The sequence below is a fragment of the Nyctereutes procyonoides genome, unplaced genomic scaffold (genome assembly GCF_905146905.1).
Source record: "Nyctereutes procyonoides isolate TBG_1078 unplaced genomic scaffold, NYPRO_anot_genome, whole genome shotgun sequence".
Lineage (NCBI taxonomy): Eukaryota > Metazoa > Chordata > Mammalia > Carnivora > Canidae > Nyctereutes > Nyctereutes procyonoides.
Window position 1 is genome coordinate 117,155,289 of NW_026575125.1, and position 18,815 is coordinate 117,174,103.

The window sequence follows — 18,815 nt, forward strand, 5'->3', positions numbered from 1 at the left end:
GCATAAAAACAGACACATAGATCAATGGAACAGAATAGAGAATCCAGAAGTAGACCCTCAACTTTATGGTTAACTAATATTCAACAAAGCAGGAAAGTCTATCCACTGGAAAAAGGACAGTCTCTTCAATAAATGGTGCTGGGAGGGGATCCCTGGCTGGCGCAGCGGTTTGGCGCCTGCCTTTGGCCCAGGGCGCGATCCTGGAGACCTGGGATCGAAACCCACGTCGGGCTCCCGGTGCATGGAGCCTGCTTCTCCCTCTGCCTATGTCTCTGCCTCTCTCTCTCTCTGTGTGTGTGACTATCATAATAAAAAAAATAAAAACAATAAATGGTGCTGGGAAAATTGGACATCCACATGCAGAAGAATAAAACTGGACCATTCTCTTACACCAGACACAAAGATTAACTCAAAATGGATGACATATCTAAATGTGAGATAAGAATCCTTCAAAATCCTAGAGGAGAACACAGGCAACACCCTTTTTGAACTTGGCCACAGTAACTTCTTGCAAGATACATCCATGAAGGCAAGAGAAACAAAAGCAAAAATGAATTATTGGGACTTCATCAAGATAAGAAGCTTCTGCACAGCAAAAGAAACAGTCAACAAAACTAAAAGACAACCTACAGAATGGGAGAAGATATGTGCAAATGACCTATCAGATAAAGGACTAGTATCCAAGACCTAGAAAGAACTTATTAAACTCCACATCAAAGAAACAAACAGTCCAATTATGAAATGGGCAAATACATGAACTGAAATTTCACAGAGGAAGACATAGACATGGCCCCCACGCACATGAGAAAATGCTCTGCATCACTGGCCATCAGGGAAATACAAATCAAAACCACAATGAGATCCCACCTCACACCAGTGAGAATGGGGAAAATTAACAAGGCAGGAAACCAGAAATGTTGGAGAGGATGTGGAGAAAGGGGAACTCTCTTGCACGTTGGTGGGAATGTGGACTGCTACAGCCACTCTGGAAAACTGTGTGGAGGTTCCTCAAATAGTTCAAAATAGATCTTCCCTACGACCCAGCAATTGCACTGCTGGGGATTTACCCCAAAGATACAGATGCAATGAAACGCCGGGACACCTGCACCCCGATGTTTATAGCAGCAATGTCCACAATAGCCAAACTGTGGAAGGAGCCTCGGTGTCCATCGAAAGATGAATGGATAAAGAAGCTGTGGTTTATGTATACAATGGAATATTCCTCAGCCGTTAGAAATGACAAATACCCACCATTTGCTTCGACGTGGATGGAACTGGAGGATATTATACTGAGTGAAATAAGTCAATCGGAGAAGGACAAACATTATATGGTCTCATTAATTTGGGGAATATAAATAACAGTGAAGGGGAAATAAGGGGAAAGGAGAGAAAATGAGTGGGAAATATCGTAGAGGGTGACAGAACATGAGAGACTCCTAACTCTGGGAAACGAACAAGGGGTGTTGGAAAGGGAGGTAGGCAGGGGGTTGGGGTGACTCGGTGACGGGCAATGAAGGGGGCACTTGATGGGATGAGCACTGGGTGTTATTCTATATGTTGTCAAATTGAAATCCAATAAAAAGAAATTTTAAAAAATGAAAAGACCCTTAAGAGAATAATGACACAGGTAAAGATTGACGCTGGTAGTTAGTTTTGTAGATTTAGAATACATGGCATAGGGAAATTTCCTTCTATTGGTTTTTATTTTGTGTATATGTGTGAGCTGGGAAATTCTATGCTGACAGTGGGAGAGAATTATGGGAAAAAGTTAGAGTTTTGAGGTTAGTAAATAAGGTTTCAAATAGTTATTGTGGATTAATGGAGGAGAGTGGTAAGTTGACCAGATGCCTGCGGTAGAATTGCTATGCAGTGTTGGAGAACTCTTTGAAACTGATAATTATGCATTTAGAATGAGATAAACCTTCCTTAAGTGCAAATTTCTCCAGCATTATTCAGGTGCTGAGACTCAAGCACAGAGAAAGCAGATTGTTCAGTTTATGCAGATTTAAGGTTTACACAGTGAGAGGCAAGGGAGTTTTTAGGCAAGGGATTAGCAAGGGTGCAACTGAATTGATGAGCCACTTCACCCAAATAAGATAAGCGGTCAGGAAAAAAGAGGCAAGGGATAGAAGATTGGAAGAGACAAAAATGTCAATATATGGTGAGCCCCTAGATGTTGAAGAATAATCGTGCTGGAAAGTAGAGTAAGAAGAGGAGTTTGTAGTCAGAGAGCAAGATACTTGAAATACTCTTTCTGGAGGAGAACAATAACAGAAAATGGTCTACGGTGTGACAATGGAAGTGGGTGGCTAAGATCAAATGAGAGGGTCTTTGGAAATAAGGATGTTAAGGGATTTGGAACCTGGGGAGTTGAGGGAATTAACCACATACATTGATGCTGAAGTCATCCACGATGATAGCAGAACTCAGGTGCAAAGGAACACTGTGAGCTAGTTGTCAAGTTCTCAGTGATGGCTAGCAGATCTATAGATTAGAAAAGCAAAGGAAGAGGAATGTTGGATATCTAAATGACATAGGATTTAAATGGAAGTTTATTTTTGTTTTGTTTTGTTTTGTTTTACAACAAGGTAGAAGAGTCATCATCTGGAGCAAAGAGGACACCAATGCCATTCTAGACTCTGAAAATATGAGATATGAAAAAATAAACAATCTCAGCTTGTCTTTAAGTATTCTTAGAGAAAGCCTGAAAGCCATACTGATGTTGGAGGGAAGAACAACAAAGAAGAGGCAGAAAACCTAACAATTAGTCATGAGAATGCTAAAAGGATAACAAATTATGGACATTGTGAGCAGGAGTAAATATCACACCTCTAGAACTTCTGTATTGCAGTCAATGGGTATCGTCCACTGTAGGCCATATGTTACAGGCTTTACTCATTGCCCTAGGTGTAGTATAGAAATCATCACCACCACAAAGTTAAATAAGTAAGGCCTAGAAAGTAAAATAGACTTGTCCAACATTTTTCAGAAAGTGAGTGTTGGATTCACAAGATATTTTTCTCTTTTTTTAAGACTTTATTTATTTATTCATGAGAGATGAGAGAGAGAGAGAGAGAGAGAGAGAGAGAGAGAGAAAGAGAGAGAAGCAGGAGAAGCAGGTTCCATGCAGGGAGCCTGATATGGGACTCGATTCCAGGTCTCCAGGATCAGTCCCTGGGCTGAAGGCAGCGTTATACCACTAAGCCACCAGGGCTGCCCCACAAGATATTTTCTATAAGGGGCCACCTCCCTCATGTCCTTTCCAATGGTGCTTGAAGGATAAGAGTTAGTTACTGTTTTCATTTATTTTCTGGCCACTAGGAAAGGAGATGTGGACAAGTGTGGTAAGGGGGTTGTTTTATGCTCTGTGGCTCCTTTAGTTTACTCTCCAAGAGCAGGCTTCTTGGAATGAATCACCTTATACTTCAGCTCATTTGACTTTTGATCTACAAAGTACGGAGAGCCAAGATTCAGGAAAGCCTTGGGACCCTCCGTGCCTGGTTTATTCTTGTGAGACATCTATGAAAGTTTTAAAATATAGCTGCAAATTCTTTACACTCCTTCTTGAAGGGTAACACCTACATATCTCTGTTCCATTTGAATCTGGATGGGCTTAGGACTTCTAACATCAGTGGAGTACTGGAGAAATGATGCTATATCACTCCTGAGGCTGGGTCATAAAAAGCCATGCATATTCCACTGGGGTCACTGAAACAATAGCTCTTGGAGCTGTGAGCTGCCATCTCAGAACTCCAATCACCCTGAGACCACCATGCTGATAAGGACATGTGTAGCTGCTCTGGTTAACAGTCTTAGCTGAGCCTAGCCTTCCAGCCATCTCTGCCAAGGTGTTAGATATGCGAGTGAAGCTGTGGTGGACTCACCACACTAGTCCATCCTCCAGCTGAATATAGCTAAGTGATCTTTGTTGAGGCCATGTGAACAGAATAATCACCCAGATCAATGCTGCCTGGATTCCTAACCCACGCAAATGTGAGATATAATAAAATGTCTATTGCTTTAAGCTGCTAAGCTTTGAGATAGTTTGTTGTACAGCAACACAAGACCAGAAGAGACAATGATGAACATATTGTTCGAATAGCTTTCAAGAATGTATTATGGATAGGTAGGAGGCCTTGATGGAGAAAGCCCCATTCCCTAGAGAGAAGGGAGCTTAGGTAGGGGGAAGTGGAATTTATGGCATGTGAGATGAGGTTCACCTGGTAGTTTATTTACAGGAGTAAGAAGGCATGTGTGTACACAATTGATCCTCATGAGCAATGAGTATAAAGAAACTTCCCTAAAGTTTGGGTAAAGAATAGGGACTATAGAGGCTATTGAAGAAGTGGACTCCTCCTTTTCTCCTCAGAGAAAAGCTCCTTCCTTCTTCAGAGAATCTTCCATTTTTGTCATGTGGTTTATAGAGTTCAACTTGGTAGAGAATTGGCTGCTCAGAGCTGATAGAGCAAATGCCGGGACACCTGCACCCCGACGTTTATAGCAGCAATGTCCACAATAGCCCAACTGTGGAAGGAGCCTCGGTGTCCACCGGCAGATGAATGGATAAAGAAGATGTGGTCTATGTATACAATGGAATATTACTCAGCCATTAGAAACGACAAATACCCACCATTTGCTTCAACGTGGATGGAACTGGAGGGTATTATGCTGAGTGAAGTAAGCCAATCGGAGAAGGACAAACATTATATGGTCTCATTCATTTGGGGAATATAAAAAATAGTGAAAGGGAATAAAAGGGAAAGGAGCGAAAATGAGTGGGAAATATCAGAGAGGGAGAACATGAGAGAACATGAGAGACTCCTAAGTCTGAGAAACGAACAAGGGGTGGTAGAAAAGGAGGTGGGTGGGGGGTTGGGGTGACTGGGTGACGGGCACTGAGGGGGCACTTGATGGGATGAGCATTGGGTGTTATGTTATATGTTGGCAAATTGAACTCCAATAAAAAGAAATTTTTAAAAAATGAAGGATAAATTGTTACATTTCCAGATTAAAAAAGAAAAAATAAAAAACTCACAGAATTTGTCTCTAGTAGACCTGATCTATAAGAAGTATTAAAGGGAATCCTTCAGGTTGAAATAAAAGGAAACTATATGGTTACTCAAAGCCATATGAAAACACAAAGAACTCTAGTTATGGTAAATATGTATATATTTATAAATATTTATATATTTATATTTATTTAGATATTTTATATAAAATATATTTCTTATATATTTTATATAATATTTCTGTATTTTATAAATAAATAAATATATATTATATGAGGCATCACAGATTCCTGTATATTTGATTTGTGGATCATCTTCTCCTATATAAAAAGCAAATGCATAAAAGAAGCTTAATCTATGTTACTTGGCACACAATGTACAGACATAATTTGTGATTATAACAGTATAAAGGAGGGCATTGAGCTATATAGGCACATAGTTTTTGCGTGTTATTGAAGCTAAGTTACTTTCAATTCAAACTAGATTGTTATAAATTTATGATATTAATTGTAGCCACTAAGAATAATCTTTAAATATACACACAATAGGAAATAAAGCCAATTCAGCTCATTTGCAGTGTTTTGGAGGAATTAGAGAAATAGTAATGAAGAAGTTGATAAACAAAAAAAAAGATATAAGACATATAGAAAACAAATAACACTTTTCCTTTCGGCGCTGCGGTCGCAGCCATGAGTATGCTCAGGCTTCAGAAGAGGCTTGCCTCCAGTGTCCTCCGCTGTGGCAAAAAGAAGGTCTGGTTGGACCCCAATGAGACCAATGAAATCGCCAATGCAAACTCCCGTCAGCATATACGAAAACTGATCAAAGATGGGCTGATGATCCGGAAGCCTGTGACTGTCCATTCCCGAGCTCGGTGCCGGGAAAACACTCTGGCCCGCCGGAAGGGCAGGCATATGGGCATTGGTAAGAGAAAAGGTACTGCCAATGCTCGAATGCCTGAGAAGGTAACGTGGATGAGGAGGATGAGAATTCTACGCAGGCTGCTCAGAAGATACCGTGAATCTAAGAAGATTGACCGCCACATGTATCATAGCCTCTACCCGAAAGTGAAGGGTAACGTGTTCAAGAACAAGCGGATTCTCATGGAACACATCCACAAGCTGAAGGCAGACAAGGCTCGCAAGAAGCTTCTGGCTGACCAGGCTGAGGCCCACAGATCTAAGGCCAAGGAGGCCCGCAAGCGCCGTGAAGAGCGGCTCCAGGCCAAGAAGGAGGAAATCATCAAGACTCTTTCCAAGGAGGAAGAGACCAAGAAACAAAACTCCTTCTCTCTTGTCCGTACATAGTGGCCTCAGCATGAATCAGATCAGTTATTCGATAAAACAAACCTTTATCTGCCTGCCAAAAGAAAAAAAAAGAAAAAGAACAAAATGGCAGAAGTGAGTCCTTCTTAACATAGATGGATTAAATTATCCAATAAAAATCGGAAATATGAGGAATTCTTCAAACACTTAGAGAAGAATTAAAATCAGGGACACCTTGGTGGCTCAGCGGTTAAGCATCTGCCTTCGGCTCAGGGTGTGATTCCGGAGTCCCAGGATCGAGTCCCATATTGGGATCCCTACATGAAGCCTTCTTCTCCCTCCGCCTATGTCTCTGCCTCTCTAGCTTTGTGTCTCTCATAAGTAAATAAACAGAATCTTTTTTAAAAAAAATAAGAAGAATTAAAATAAATCTTTCCCAATCTCTCTCCAAAAATAGAAGAGGATGAAATGCTTTTTAACTTATCCTGTGAAGGCAGCATTAGCCTAATACCAAAACCAAATAATGACACTACAAGAAAATTACAGGTCAATATGCCTTATGAATGTAGATGCAAATTCCTTAAAAAAATGCTAGTAAACCGAATCCAGGAACATATAAAAATGATTATACACAATGACCAAGTATAGCTCAACATACAAGCCTCAATTAATGCAATACACTATGTGCATAAAATAGAGGGAAAATGATTATCTCAATTGATGCTGAAATAGCATTTGACAAAATCCAATAACTTTTCATAATAAAGATATAAATTAGAAGTAGAAGGAAACATTCTTAACATGATAAAGGGCATTTATGAAAACCGAAAAGATAATATACTCAATAATAAAAGACTGAAGGCTTTTCCTCTAAGGTCAGGAAAAGGACAAAGATGCCAGCAATCACCACTGCAATGCAACATTGTAGTAAAAGTCCTAGTCAGAGCAATATGGAAAGGAAAAGAAATGAGAGCCATCCAAATGAAAATGAAAGATTGAAAACTATTCACAGATGATATGATCCCATATATAGAATATCCTTGAAAATTCACAAAGAGAGCTATTAGAGCTAATATGTTAAATCTTCAAAGTTGCAGGGTACCAGATAAACTTGTAAAAATAAGCTGTATTTCTACACATTAACAATAAACAATCTAAAAATGTAACTTAAGAAATACAATTTCAAAAAATAATAAAATTCCATTTATAATAGCATAAAGATAAAATAGTAAATTTAAACACAGAGGTACAAAATTTGTATACTAAAAAGTATAAAATGCTATTGGCAGAAATTAAAGATGATCTAAATAAATGGAAATAAATCTCAGGTTCATGGATTGGAAAACTTAATATTGCTAAGATGGCAATACTCCCCAAGGTGATCTATAGATTCAATACAAAATCCTAATGGTCTTTTTTGCAGAATGGAAAAGTTGATCCTAAAATTCATATGAAATTGCAAGGGACCCTGAATAGAGAAGCAATATTGATAAAAAGAACAGTTAGAGGACTTACTGTTCTTATTTTGAAAAGTTACTTCAAAACAGTCTGGTATGGGCATAAGGATAGATATATAGATGAATGGACTAGAACTGGGAGTCTAGAAAGAAATATGCATGCATATGCTCAATTTATTTCCAGCAATGGTTCCAAGACTAATTTAGTGGAGAGAATAATAATCTTGTCAACAAATAATGCTAGGATAACCACATGCAAAAGAATAAAGTGGAATTCTACCTCACACCATCTACAAAGATCAACTCAAAATGGATCAAAGACTTAAATGCAATGGGTAAAACTATGAAACTCTTAGGAGAACACATAGGGGCATATATTTATGATTTTTTGATTTGGCAATGGTTTTTAGATGATTTTGAAAGCAAAACAACAAAAGAAAAAATAGATACATTGTACTTCATAAAAGTTCAAATTTTGTTCATGAAAAGACTCTATCAAGGTGCTGAAAATATAATCTACAGGATGGTAAAAAATACTTGCAAAGAATACATATAAACTATTAAAAATCAACAACAAAAATAATACTATGAAAAATGGCTAGAGGGGTTGAAAATACCTTTTCCCAAAGAAGATATATGACCAAAAGCACATGAAAATATGTTCAAAATCCGTCATTAGGGAAATGCAAACCAAAGCCACTGTATATCCATTAAAATGGCTATATTCCAAAAATCTCAAAATAACAAGCACTAGTGAGAATATGTAGAAATTGGAATCCTAACATATTGCTTGTGGAAATTCAATATGTTGTGGACATTTTGGTAAATAGTTTGGCAGTTCCTCAAGAAGTTAAACATAGAATTATCATATGACCCCAACAATTCCACTCTGGTGTATATGCCTCCAAATAATTAAGAACATATTTTCATACAAAAAGTTGTACATAAATGCTTATAGCAGTATTATTCATGGCCAACAAGTGGAAAAAAACTTAATGTTCATCAACAGATGAATGGATAAACAAAAGTGATATGTCCATACAGTGGAATATTATTAAACCATAAAAAGGAATGAAGTACTAGTATGCACTGCAACATGAATGAAACTTGAAAACATTATACTAAAAAAGATAGCCATGAAAGGCCACATATTGTATGATTCTGTTTACATTAAATGTCTAGAATAGACACATCTATAGAGACAGAAAGATTTTGTTTGCTGGGAGCTGGGGGTATAAATTAACGGGGAGGGACTGACTGGTGGCTATGATGTGGTGATAAAAATGTTCTGAAACTAGAGTGATGGATGGTTATACAAAATTGTGAAAATTCTAAATGTCACCGAATTGTACACTCTAAATAGTTAAAAAGGTCAATTTTATATGTGTATTTTACAATTTTAGAAAAAGAATGGAGCAACACCAATCTTATACCAATCTTATACAAATTCTTCTAAAGACTAAAAACAGAGGCACCATTTTATAACTTATTTTATGGGACTAGAAAAGCATTGATACAAAAATCTGACAAGAACGCTATAAGAAAGAAAAATTATAGGCTTATGTCCCTCATAGCTATATATGAAAAAAAATCCCAAACAAAACATTTTCAAATTGAATCTAGAAAAATACGAAAAAGAGAGTACAGACTGAGGTTTATTCTAGAAATGTATTGTTTGTTTAGGATTTGAAAACAGATGAAAAGATACATGAAACTAAATTATAGCTGATTTTCTTATTATTGAATTTTGAGGTTTTTTTTTTATATATTCTGGATACAAGTCCTTTATCAAATATGTAATGTGCGGGTAGTTTTTCCAAATCAGTGACTTGTTTTTTCATTCTCTTAACAATGTTCTTCAAAGAGCAGAAATTCTATTAACTCATTAGTTCATATTTTCTCTTAAGGTTCTTGCTTTTTGTGTTCTATGAACTATTTGTCTCGTCCAAGGATTCACAGATTTTCACCTATATTTTTGATTTGAGTTTTACAGCTCTTGTTTTAAAACTTAAGTCTATGTAAATCTTAAAAAAGGAGGGGAGGGGATCCCTGCATGGCTCAGCAGTTCGGCGCCTGCCTTTGACCCAGGGCGTGATCCAGGAGACCCGAGATCGAGTCCCGTGTCGGGCTCCCGGCATGGAGCCTGCTTTTCCCTCTGCCTGTCTCTGTCTCTCTGTCTCTGTCTGTCTGTCTCTCTCATAAATAAATAAATAAATAAATAAATAAATAAATAAATAAATAAACAAACAAATAAATCTTTAAAAATAAAATAAAATTTAAGACTATGATACAAAGCAAGTTACTTTTGCATTTGGTATAAGATAGTGATCAAAGTTTATTTTTTTTCTCTTTTTTAAATTTTTTTTTATTTATGATAGTCACAGAGAGAGAGAGAGAGGCAGAGACACAGGCAGAGGGAGAAGCAGGCTCCATGCACCGGGAGCCCAACGTGGGATTCGATCCCGGGCCTCCGGGATCGCGCCCTGGGCCAAAGGCAGGCGCCAAACCGCTGCGCCACCCAGGGATCCCTCAAAGTTTTTTTAATATCCAATTCTATCAGCTCTACAAGCTGAAAACACTACCCTTTCTTCATTGAATTTCCTTTAATTTTTGTCAGTAATCAACTTACCATATATTTGTGGGTCTTCTGTTATCTCTATTTGTCCTATTTTCTGTTTGTTTATGCTTTTGCCAATACCACAGAATACTGTGGGCCATTTTGGATTTTGGAGGCAACATATTCCTCATTTGGGTGTGGTACTTTGGCCCATTTACTGAGTGACTCCAAAAGCTGCTAGTTTTAAGTAGAGCTCAGAACAAGAGAAGGCTCTGCAACAGGTCCAAGCTGCTATGCAAATGCTTGCTCTTCTACCTGGGCCATATGCTCTACTTGAAGAATCAGTGGCAGTTAGAGATGTCATTTGAAGACTTTGGCAGACCTCTATGGATGAATCACAGTACAGGCATTCAGAATTTTGGAGCAAGGCTCTGCCATTATCCACAAATAACTACTCTCCTTTGGAGAAATGGCTCTTGGTCTCTGGGCCTCAGTAGATTGAATTATCAACTATGGACCCTTAAGTTACCATGTGACATGAACTGCCCATCATGAACTGAGTATTATCTAATTCACTAAGCCATAAAGTATTATCTAATTCACACACAGCAACAATCTACTACCAAATGGAAGTGGTATATATGTGATCAGCCCCAGGCAGACACAAATAAGTTACATGAAGAAGTGGCTTAAATGCCCATGGTCTCCATTTCTGCTACAATGCCTTCTCTCCCCCAGCCTGCATTTATGACCTCATGAGGAGTTCCCTATTATCAGTTGACAGAGGAAGAGAAGACTTGAGCCTGGTTTAATGGTTCCGCACGACATGCAGGCACCACCTGAAAGTGTACAGTTCTAGCACTACAGCTCCTCTCTGGGACATCCCTGAAGGAAGGTGGTGAAGAGAAATCCTTCCAGCAGGTGGAATTTTGAGTAGTGCACTAGGTTGTCCACTTTGGCTGGAAGGACAAAGCTATATGTGTGATTATATACCAATCCATAGGCTGTGGCCAATGAGTGGACTGGGTGGCGAGGGACTTGGAAGGAACATAAATAGAAAATTGGTGACAGAAATATCTGAGAAAGAGGTATGTGGATAGGCCTCTATGAATAGGCCAAAAAACATGAAGGTATGTGAATGTTCAGCAGAGGAGGATTTCATAATCAAGTTACAGAATTGCCCATTCTATGGATACCAGTCAATCTCTTTCCTCAGTCACCTCAGCTCTCAGGTGGTCTCATGAATGAAGTGGCCATGGTGGCAGTGATAGAGGTAATACATGGGCTCGGCAGCATGGACTTCCACTCACCAAGCCTAATCTGGCTACAGTCACTGCTGAGTGCCCAGTCTGCCAGCAAGAGAGACCAATACTCGATACAGCACCATTCCCCCAGGTGATTGGGCAGCTGTAGATGCTCTGAATCACCATCTAACAAATAGGGCTGTTTCCCTCATAGCCAAGATTCATGTGCCCAGGAATCAAGGGGAAGAAATGGGAGAGGCACCACTCCTTATTAATCCTAGTGACCCACTAGCAACATTTTTGCTTCTTGTTCCTGTGGCCTTATGTTCTGCTGTTCTAGACTCCTTTAGATCCAAAGGGAGGAAAGTCATATCTCCAACAGGAAGCACTGATTCCATTGAACTAGAAGTTAAGATTGCTACCCAGCCCTTTGGACTTCTCATGCCTGTGCTGGCTGAGATGATTGATCCTGACTACCAAGGGGAAATTGGATTACTACTCTACAACATAGGTGAAAAAGAGTATGTCTGGAATACACGGGATTCCTTAGGGTGTCTCTTAGTATTACCATACCCTATGGTTAAGGTCAATGGAAAAACTGTTATAACTCAATGCAGGCAGGATTACTAATGGTGCAGAGAAAGTTTGGCCCATTCTACCAGATAAAGAACCCTGACTAGCTGAGGTACTTGCTGAAGGTAAAGGGAATACAAAATAGGTAGTTAAAGAAGGTAGTTGTAAATACAAACTATGACCATGTAACCAGTTATAAAAATGAAGACTATAATCTTCATGAGTACAAATCAAAACCACATGAGATACCACCTCACACCAGTGAGAATGGGGAAAATTAACAAGGCAGGAAACAACAAATGTTGGAGAGGATGTGGAGAAAGGGGAACCCTCTTGCACTGTTGGTGGAAATGTGAACTGGTACAGCCACTCCGGAAAACTGTGTGGAGGTTCCTCAAAGAGTTCAAAATAGATCTTCCCTACGACCCAGCAATTGCACTGCTGGGGATTTACCCCAAAGATACAGATGCAGTGAAACGCCGGACACCTGCACCCCGATGTTTATAGCAGCAATGTCCACAATAGCCAAACTGTGGAAGGAGCCTCGTTGTGCATCGAAAGATGAATGGATAAAGAAGAGGTCTGTGTATACAATGGAATATTCCTCAGTCATTAGAAACGACAAATACCCACCATTTGCTTCGACATGGATGGAACTGGAGGGTATTATGCTGAGTGAAGTAAGTCAGTCGGGGAAGGACAAACATTATATGGTCTCATTCCTTTGGGGGATATAAAAAATAGTGAAAGGGAATAAAGGGAAAGGAGAGAAAATGAGTGAAAATATCAGTGAGGGTGACAAAACATGAGAGACACTTAACTCTGGGAAATGAACAAGGGGTAGTGGAAAGGGAGGTGGGCAGGGGGTTGGGGTGACTGGGTGATGGGCACTGAGGGTGGCACTTGGCAGGATGAGCACTGGGTGTTATGCTAAATGTTGGCAAACTGAACTCCAATAACAATTTTTTTAAATAAATATAATCTTCATTAGTATTTTTTTATTTCCCTATGAATACATTTGTGTGTGTTTTCTAGAGAACCCTAACCAACAAATTAGTAAAAATGAACAAACTACTATTAAAAACAAGAATAGGGATGCCTGGGCGGCTCAGCAGTTGAGGGTCTGCCTTTGGCTCAGAGACCCAGGAGTCTGGTGATCGAGTCCCACGTCAGGCTCCTTGCATGGAGCCTGCTTCTCCCTCTGCCTGTGTCTCTGCCTCTCTCTTTCTCTCTCTCTCTCTCTCTCTCTCTTTCATGAATAAATAAATAACATACATTTTTTAAAAAGCAAGAATATAGAAATATAGATAGAGAAAATACATGTTGTGTGAGTCTGTTATTATAAAGTTAAAAATGTAAAATGAGAAACTTCTGGATGGTTCAGCGATTGAGCATCTGCCTTCGGCTCTGGGCGTGATCCTGGGGTCCCGGGATTGAGTCCTGCATCAGGCTCCCTGCATGAAGCCTGCTTCTCTCTCTGCCTATGTCTCTGCCTTTCTCTCTATGTGTCTCTCATGAATAAATAAATATTTTTAAGTGTAACACTGTAATGTTAAATCAGAACAGTGATTGTCTTTGGGTTGGTTGGATGGGGGAGTTATTAGAAAAGTCATTGAGGGGATGCTAGTTATGTTCTATTTCTTGACCTGATTTTTTGTGGCCCTGGTGTGATACAATGATGATACTTTCTGGATATTCATGAATATAATTTGCCTACTTTTAGGTATGTATATAATACATCTATCAAAATACTTAAAAATGAGAGCATAAAATTATACTGAAGAAAAGAAGTCATAAATATCACCCATAGCCTCATGTCCTATTTCAGAAATAAAGATTAACTGTTCATAACTCTAACTTGCTACATCATATATACTTTTTTAAGATTAAAATTTATTTGATAGAGGCAGAGTGAGCATGAACAGGGGGCAAAGGCAGAGGGAGAGGGAGAAGCAAACTCCCTGCTGAGCAGGGAGCCCAATACAGGGGTTCCATCCCAGGATCCCAGGATCATAACCTGAGCTAAAGGCAGACGCTTAAATGATTGAGCCACCCATGTGCCTGTATGCTTTTTATATATCGGTTAATTTTTATCACTTTCTTTCATTCTTCTTTTCTACTCTGCTTTGTGATTCTTGGCCTGGACCTTTGTAAACCAGATTTCTACATTACCTGCTGAATGACTGTTAAGCTGTACTAATAAGATAAAACGTTTGGAGGAAAAAAGAGAGACTGGCTTCTTCCTATTTGCTTCTATGGTCTCTTCTTGCATTTCCTCTGGGCATCATTCCAGCAATGATTCTTCACTTAGGCATATGAAGTTCTTTCTGATAGAAGCAAATGAATCCGTTTGCAGTTTTTCTCACCCTTGCAGAACTAATTTCATTGAACTCTTTTTGGCGAAATCAGATAAATAGTGTCTAGTCCAGAAGTCTGGTTGTCAGGCTCCTCTAAGCTCAGGAAAATTGACACCAGCTGAGAAGTTTCTTTTATCAGAAGGCACTTGATGGGATGAGCACTGGGTGTTATGCTATATGTTGGCAAATTGAACTCCAATAAAAATTTTTTTTAAATTTTTATTTCTTTATGATAGTCAGAGAGAGAGAGAGAGAGAGAGAGAGAGGCAGAGACACAGGCAGAGGGAGAAGCAGGCTCCATGCGCCGGGAGCCTGATGTGGGATTCGATCCCGGGTCTCCAGGATCGCGCCCTGGGCTAAAGGCAGGCGCTAAACCGCTGCGCCACCCAGGGATCCCTCCAATAAAAAAAAATTAAAAAAAGAAGAAGTCTGTGCTTCAATTCCACAAGACCCCTCCCCTCAGTCTTTACAAAGTTTTAACAATTCCAACCTCTCCGCTTTGTTGCACCAGCCCTGCTACTTCCAGTAGTTGTCACCTCCATGATCCCTTTGAGCTTTCTCACTTTACTCTTAAAGTCATGTAGTTAATAATTTTATACATAATAAATAATACTTTATATTAAATCCTCTCTGTTCACATTATTTGTGCTATTCTGTCTCCTGGTTTGTAAAGAAGGTGATAACAGATGTGGTTCCAGGAAACACCCTGAAATCATACTTTAGTTGTATCTTTGGGATAGAGCAGAATGCTGAGCTCTGAGTCAATAGAAACTGGGATGTTAGTAATTCATATATATCTTTGGTTGACTGTCATGAAATTCTTATTAACATATATTCTTTGGAAGCCCAGGCTACTGCCATATTGACTGCTATGAGAGTAATTATGATTACAAGGGCTGTAGGGTTGGGTGCATTCTTTTCATTAAAATGGAGTTTGTGTAGAATGAAAATGACAACATTAAGTCTGTACACTTTAAACTCAAATCATAGAGAACCAGAGAGCTGCTGTGGTGACCCAAAATAATTTATTTTGTATAGCTGTGGGGTCAATATTACTGAAAATAAGGCACAAAACAAAATTATACTGGCTATAAAATTACAAGATAACTTAAATTTAACAGATCACCAAATTCAAGGATGGTGATACTGTTAAAACTCCCCATTTAACTCATATTTTTGGCCTGTTGAGAAGAAAGACCCTGGAGAATAATAATTGGTTGTTTTTATCTTAATCAGGTAATGATTTCAATTTTAAGCTGCTCTTGCGGATATAGCGATTCTACTGAAAAAAATCAACATAGCTCCTGATATTTGCTCTTCTTCTTTACAATGCTTTTCCTCCAGACTAATTTTTAAAGACCATCAGAAAAGTTTGCTTTACCCATAAGAGCCCGCAGTACATCTTCACAGTCTTTCCTCAAGGACCCATCAATTATTCCGCTTTTTCCTAAAATATAAAGCCTAGAAATTTTGGTTGTTTGCATATTTCATACTACACACTGGTCTACTGTATTGAACAGTATTATGCTGATTACATATGATGAGCAAGAAGTATAGGGAATGGCATGTACTTTAATTGCCTTGGTAAGACATATATGAACCAGAGGGTAGAAGAGAAAAAAAAAAACATGAAATTCAGGGGTCCACTACCTCAGTGAAGTTTCTGAGGGTTCAGTGGTTCAGAGAATCAATATAGTCTCTCCAAAAGGAAAGAAAAATCCTCCCACTTTTTACCACTTATCAAAGAAAGAGGCACAATTTGATTTCCTTATTCTTTTTTCTATTTTTGAGACAATATATACTACATTTGAATATACTAATTGTATTATTTTCTCAGCAATCCATAAGGTTACCAGTATTGATGAGGGCCAGAGCAAGACAAGACTCAGCAGCAAGTGCAAGCTGCAGCAGAACAGTGCAAGCTGCTTTTCCATTTTGGCCTTATGATCCAGCAGATTCATTACCTGTGGTATATAGGGATGCTATATGGAACCTCTGGGAAGCATGGTATGAGAATTATATACCATGTCTCTAGGATTTTGGAGAAAATGTATACTTTTTCCTGAAGAAAACAGTTTTTGCGAAACAAACCTGGATTGCTTCTAGGCCTTAATATAGAATGAATACCCAATCATGAGATATCAAATGATCATGCAGCTCACTTTCTTATCATGAACTAGTTATTATTTGAACCGGAAAGCTTTAAAGTTGAGCATGCACAGAAGAAATTTATCATCAGGTGGAAATGATAGCTAACAGGTGAGGCAGGTCTTAAAGACTAAAGTAATTAGCATTAACAGGTGACTGACACTTGCTACATTGACTCCTCTCATTACATTCACATCAAAGGTTTCATAGGTAACATTTTATATGAGTTGACTGAGGAAGAACTATCAGGCCTATTTTATTGATTTTCTGTAGGGTGTTCTGGAAGTGAACATCTATAGCATTAAAGCCCCACTCAGAGGTAACCCCAAAGGACAGTGGTGAAGGAAAAGTTTCCCAGTGGGCAAAGTTTCAAGTTGTACATTTTGTTGTCAGTTTGATCTGGAATGAAAGATGGCCAGATGTACAAATTTATGCTAACTCATAAGCATTTCTCAATGGTTTAGTTTTATGGTCGGGGCCTTGGAAGGGGCAGAATTGGAAGACTGGTGGCAATAAAGGACCTTTTACAGTGGTCACAAAGTGTGAAAGTACTTTTGTATCATGTGAATGCTCACTAATGGCATATATTGCAGAGGCAGCTCAGTGATTACATAGACAAAAGGTTACTTTCATAGCATGGTGACTATAGTTAATAATGCTGTATTACATACTTGAAAGTTGCTGCTAACAGAGTAGACCTTAGAATTTCTCATTGCAAAAAAAAGTTCCATAACTATGTATGGTGATGGATGTTAACTAGACTTATTGCAATGGTTATTCTGCAATATATACAAATATTGACTCGTTATAATCCTGAAACTAATATAATGTTGTATACCAATTATACCTCAAAAAGTTTTTAAAATAAGAAATTAAAAAATGTAATTTCTTTCAGTTTCTTCCAGGCTATCTCTCGGCCATCCAAATCTTCATTCAGTGATTCCATGAACAGAGTGGCCATGATGGCAGGGTTGGAAATTATGCATGGGCTCAACAACTTACCTGGTCATCATTACTGTTGGGCGTCTTATCTGCCAACATCACAGAACACTAAGTTCCTGATATGGCACCATTTCCTTGAGAGACACCAGCTAGTCATCTGGTGGCAGCCTGGTTATTATGGCTGTATTCTAACATGGAAGAGGAAGAGGTTTATCTCTATAGGAATAGAGGTATCCTAAATATGGGTTTGCCCTCCCTATCTGAAATACTTCTGCTCTTATCACAATTCATGAGTTCATTGGTTGCCTAATCTATCATAATGGTATTTTTTTAAGATTTTATTTATTTATTCATGAGAGACACACACAGAGAGAGAGAGAGGCAGAGACACAGGCAGAAGGCTCCATGCAGGAAGCCCGACATGGGACTTGATCCCGGAACTCCAGGATCACGCCCTGGACTGAAGGTGGGGCCAAACCACTGAGCCACCAGGGCTGCCCCATAATGGTGTTTAGCATGACAATGTTTTTCATCAAATAAATAATTTGACTGCAAAAAAAAACTGTAACAATAGGCTCATGTCCATGTAATCCACTGTTTTACCACAAACTTCATTACTCAGAAGTATCTGGCATAATAGATAGTGGAAGACCATTCTGCTAGGATAAAACAACCTGAAATGATGTAGTTCTGTTTTATAAGATATGGTATATACTTTGAATTAGAGACCAATTGTCTCAGTCTGCTCATGCTGGCATAGCAAAATACCATACATTGGGTAGTTTAAACAATAGAAATGTATTTTCTTACAGTTCTGGAGGCTGGAATGTCTAAGATCAAGCTTCCAACAGGTTTTGGATTCTGGTAAAAGTTCTCTTCCTGGCTTGCAGATGGCTGCCTTCTCACTGTGTCCTCACATGTTGGAGAGAGAAGGAGAGAGGGAGGAAGAGAGAGAGAGAGAGAGAGAGAGAGAGAGAGAGAGAGATCTACTGTTTTTTTTCTTCTTATAGAAGAATCCTTATAGGATTCCAGTTTTAACATATAGGGCTCCACACTTATGATCTCATTTAACCTTAGTCACCTCCTTAAAGATCCTATATCCAACACAGTTACATGGAGGGTTAAGGATTTATCATATACATTTTTAAGGGAAAAATTCAGTCTATAACAACAGTATATGGTACTGTCTCTCCCCTAACCAAAATGCATGGGTCTGTTCATCAAAGAATAGAAGTAAGGATGTCTTCTCTCATAATTATACCT

General features: G+C 38.8%; 1 protein-coding gene across 1 annotated transcript; it reads left to right on the forward strand.

The window, feature by feature from the left end:
- Positions 1-5,692: 5,692 nt before the first annotated feature.
- Positions 5,693-6,316, forward strand: LOC129518134 (60S ribosomal protein L19-like). Its single transcript, XM_055338142.1, has one exon. The coding sequence runs from the start codon at positions 5,699-5,701 to the stop codon at positions 6,314-6,316; it is 618 nt and encodes a 205-aa protein (XP_055194117.1). The 5' UTR covers positions 5,693-5,698.
- Positions 6,317-18,815: the final 12,499 nt, after the last annotated feature.

What these genes read in the sequence shown, in the direction of transcription:
- LOC129518134 (XM_055338142.1), top strand. Translation starts at nt 5,699, where the DNA reads ATGAGTATGCTCAGGCTTCAGAAGAGGCTTGCCTCCAGTGTCCTCCGC.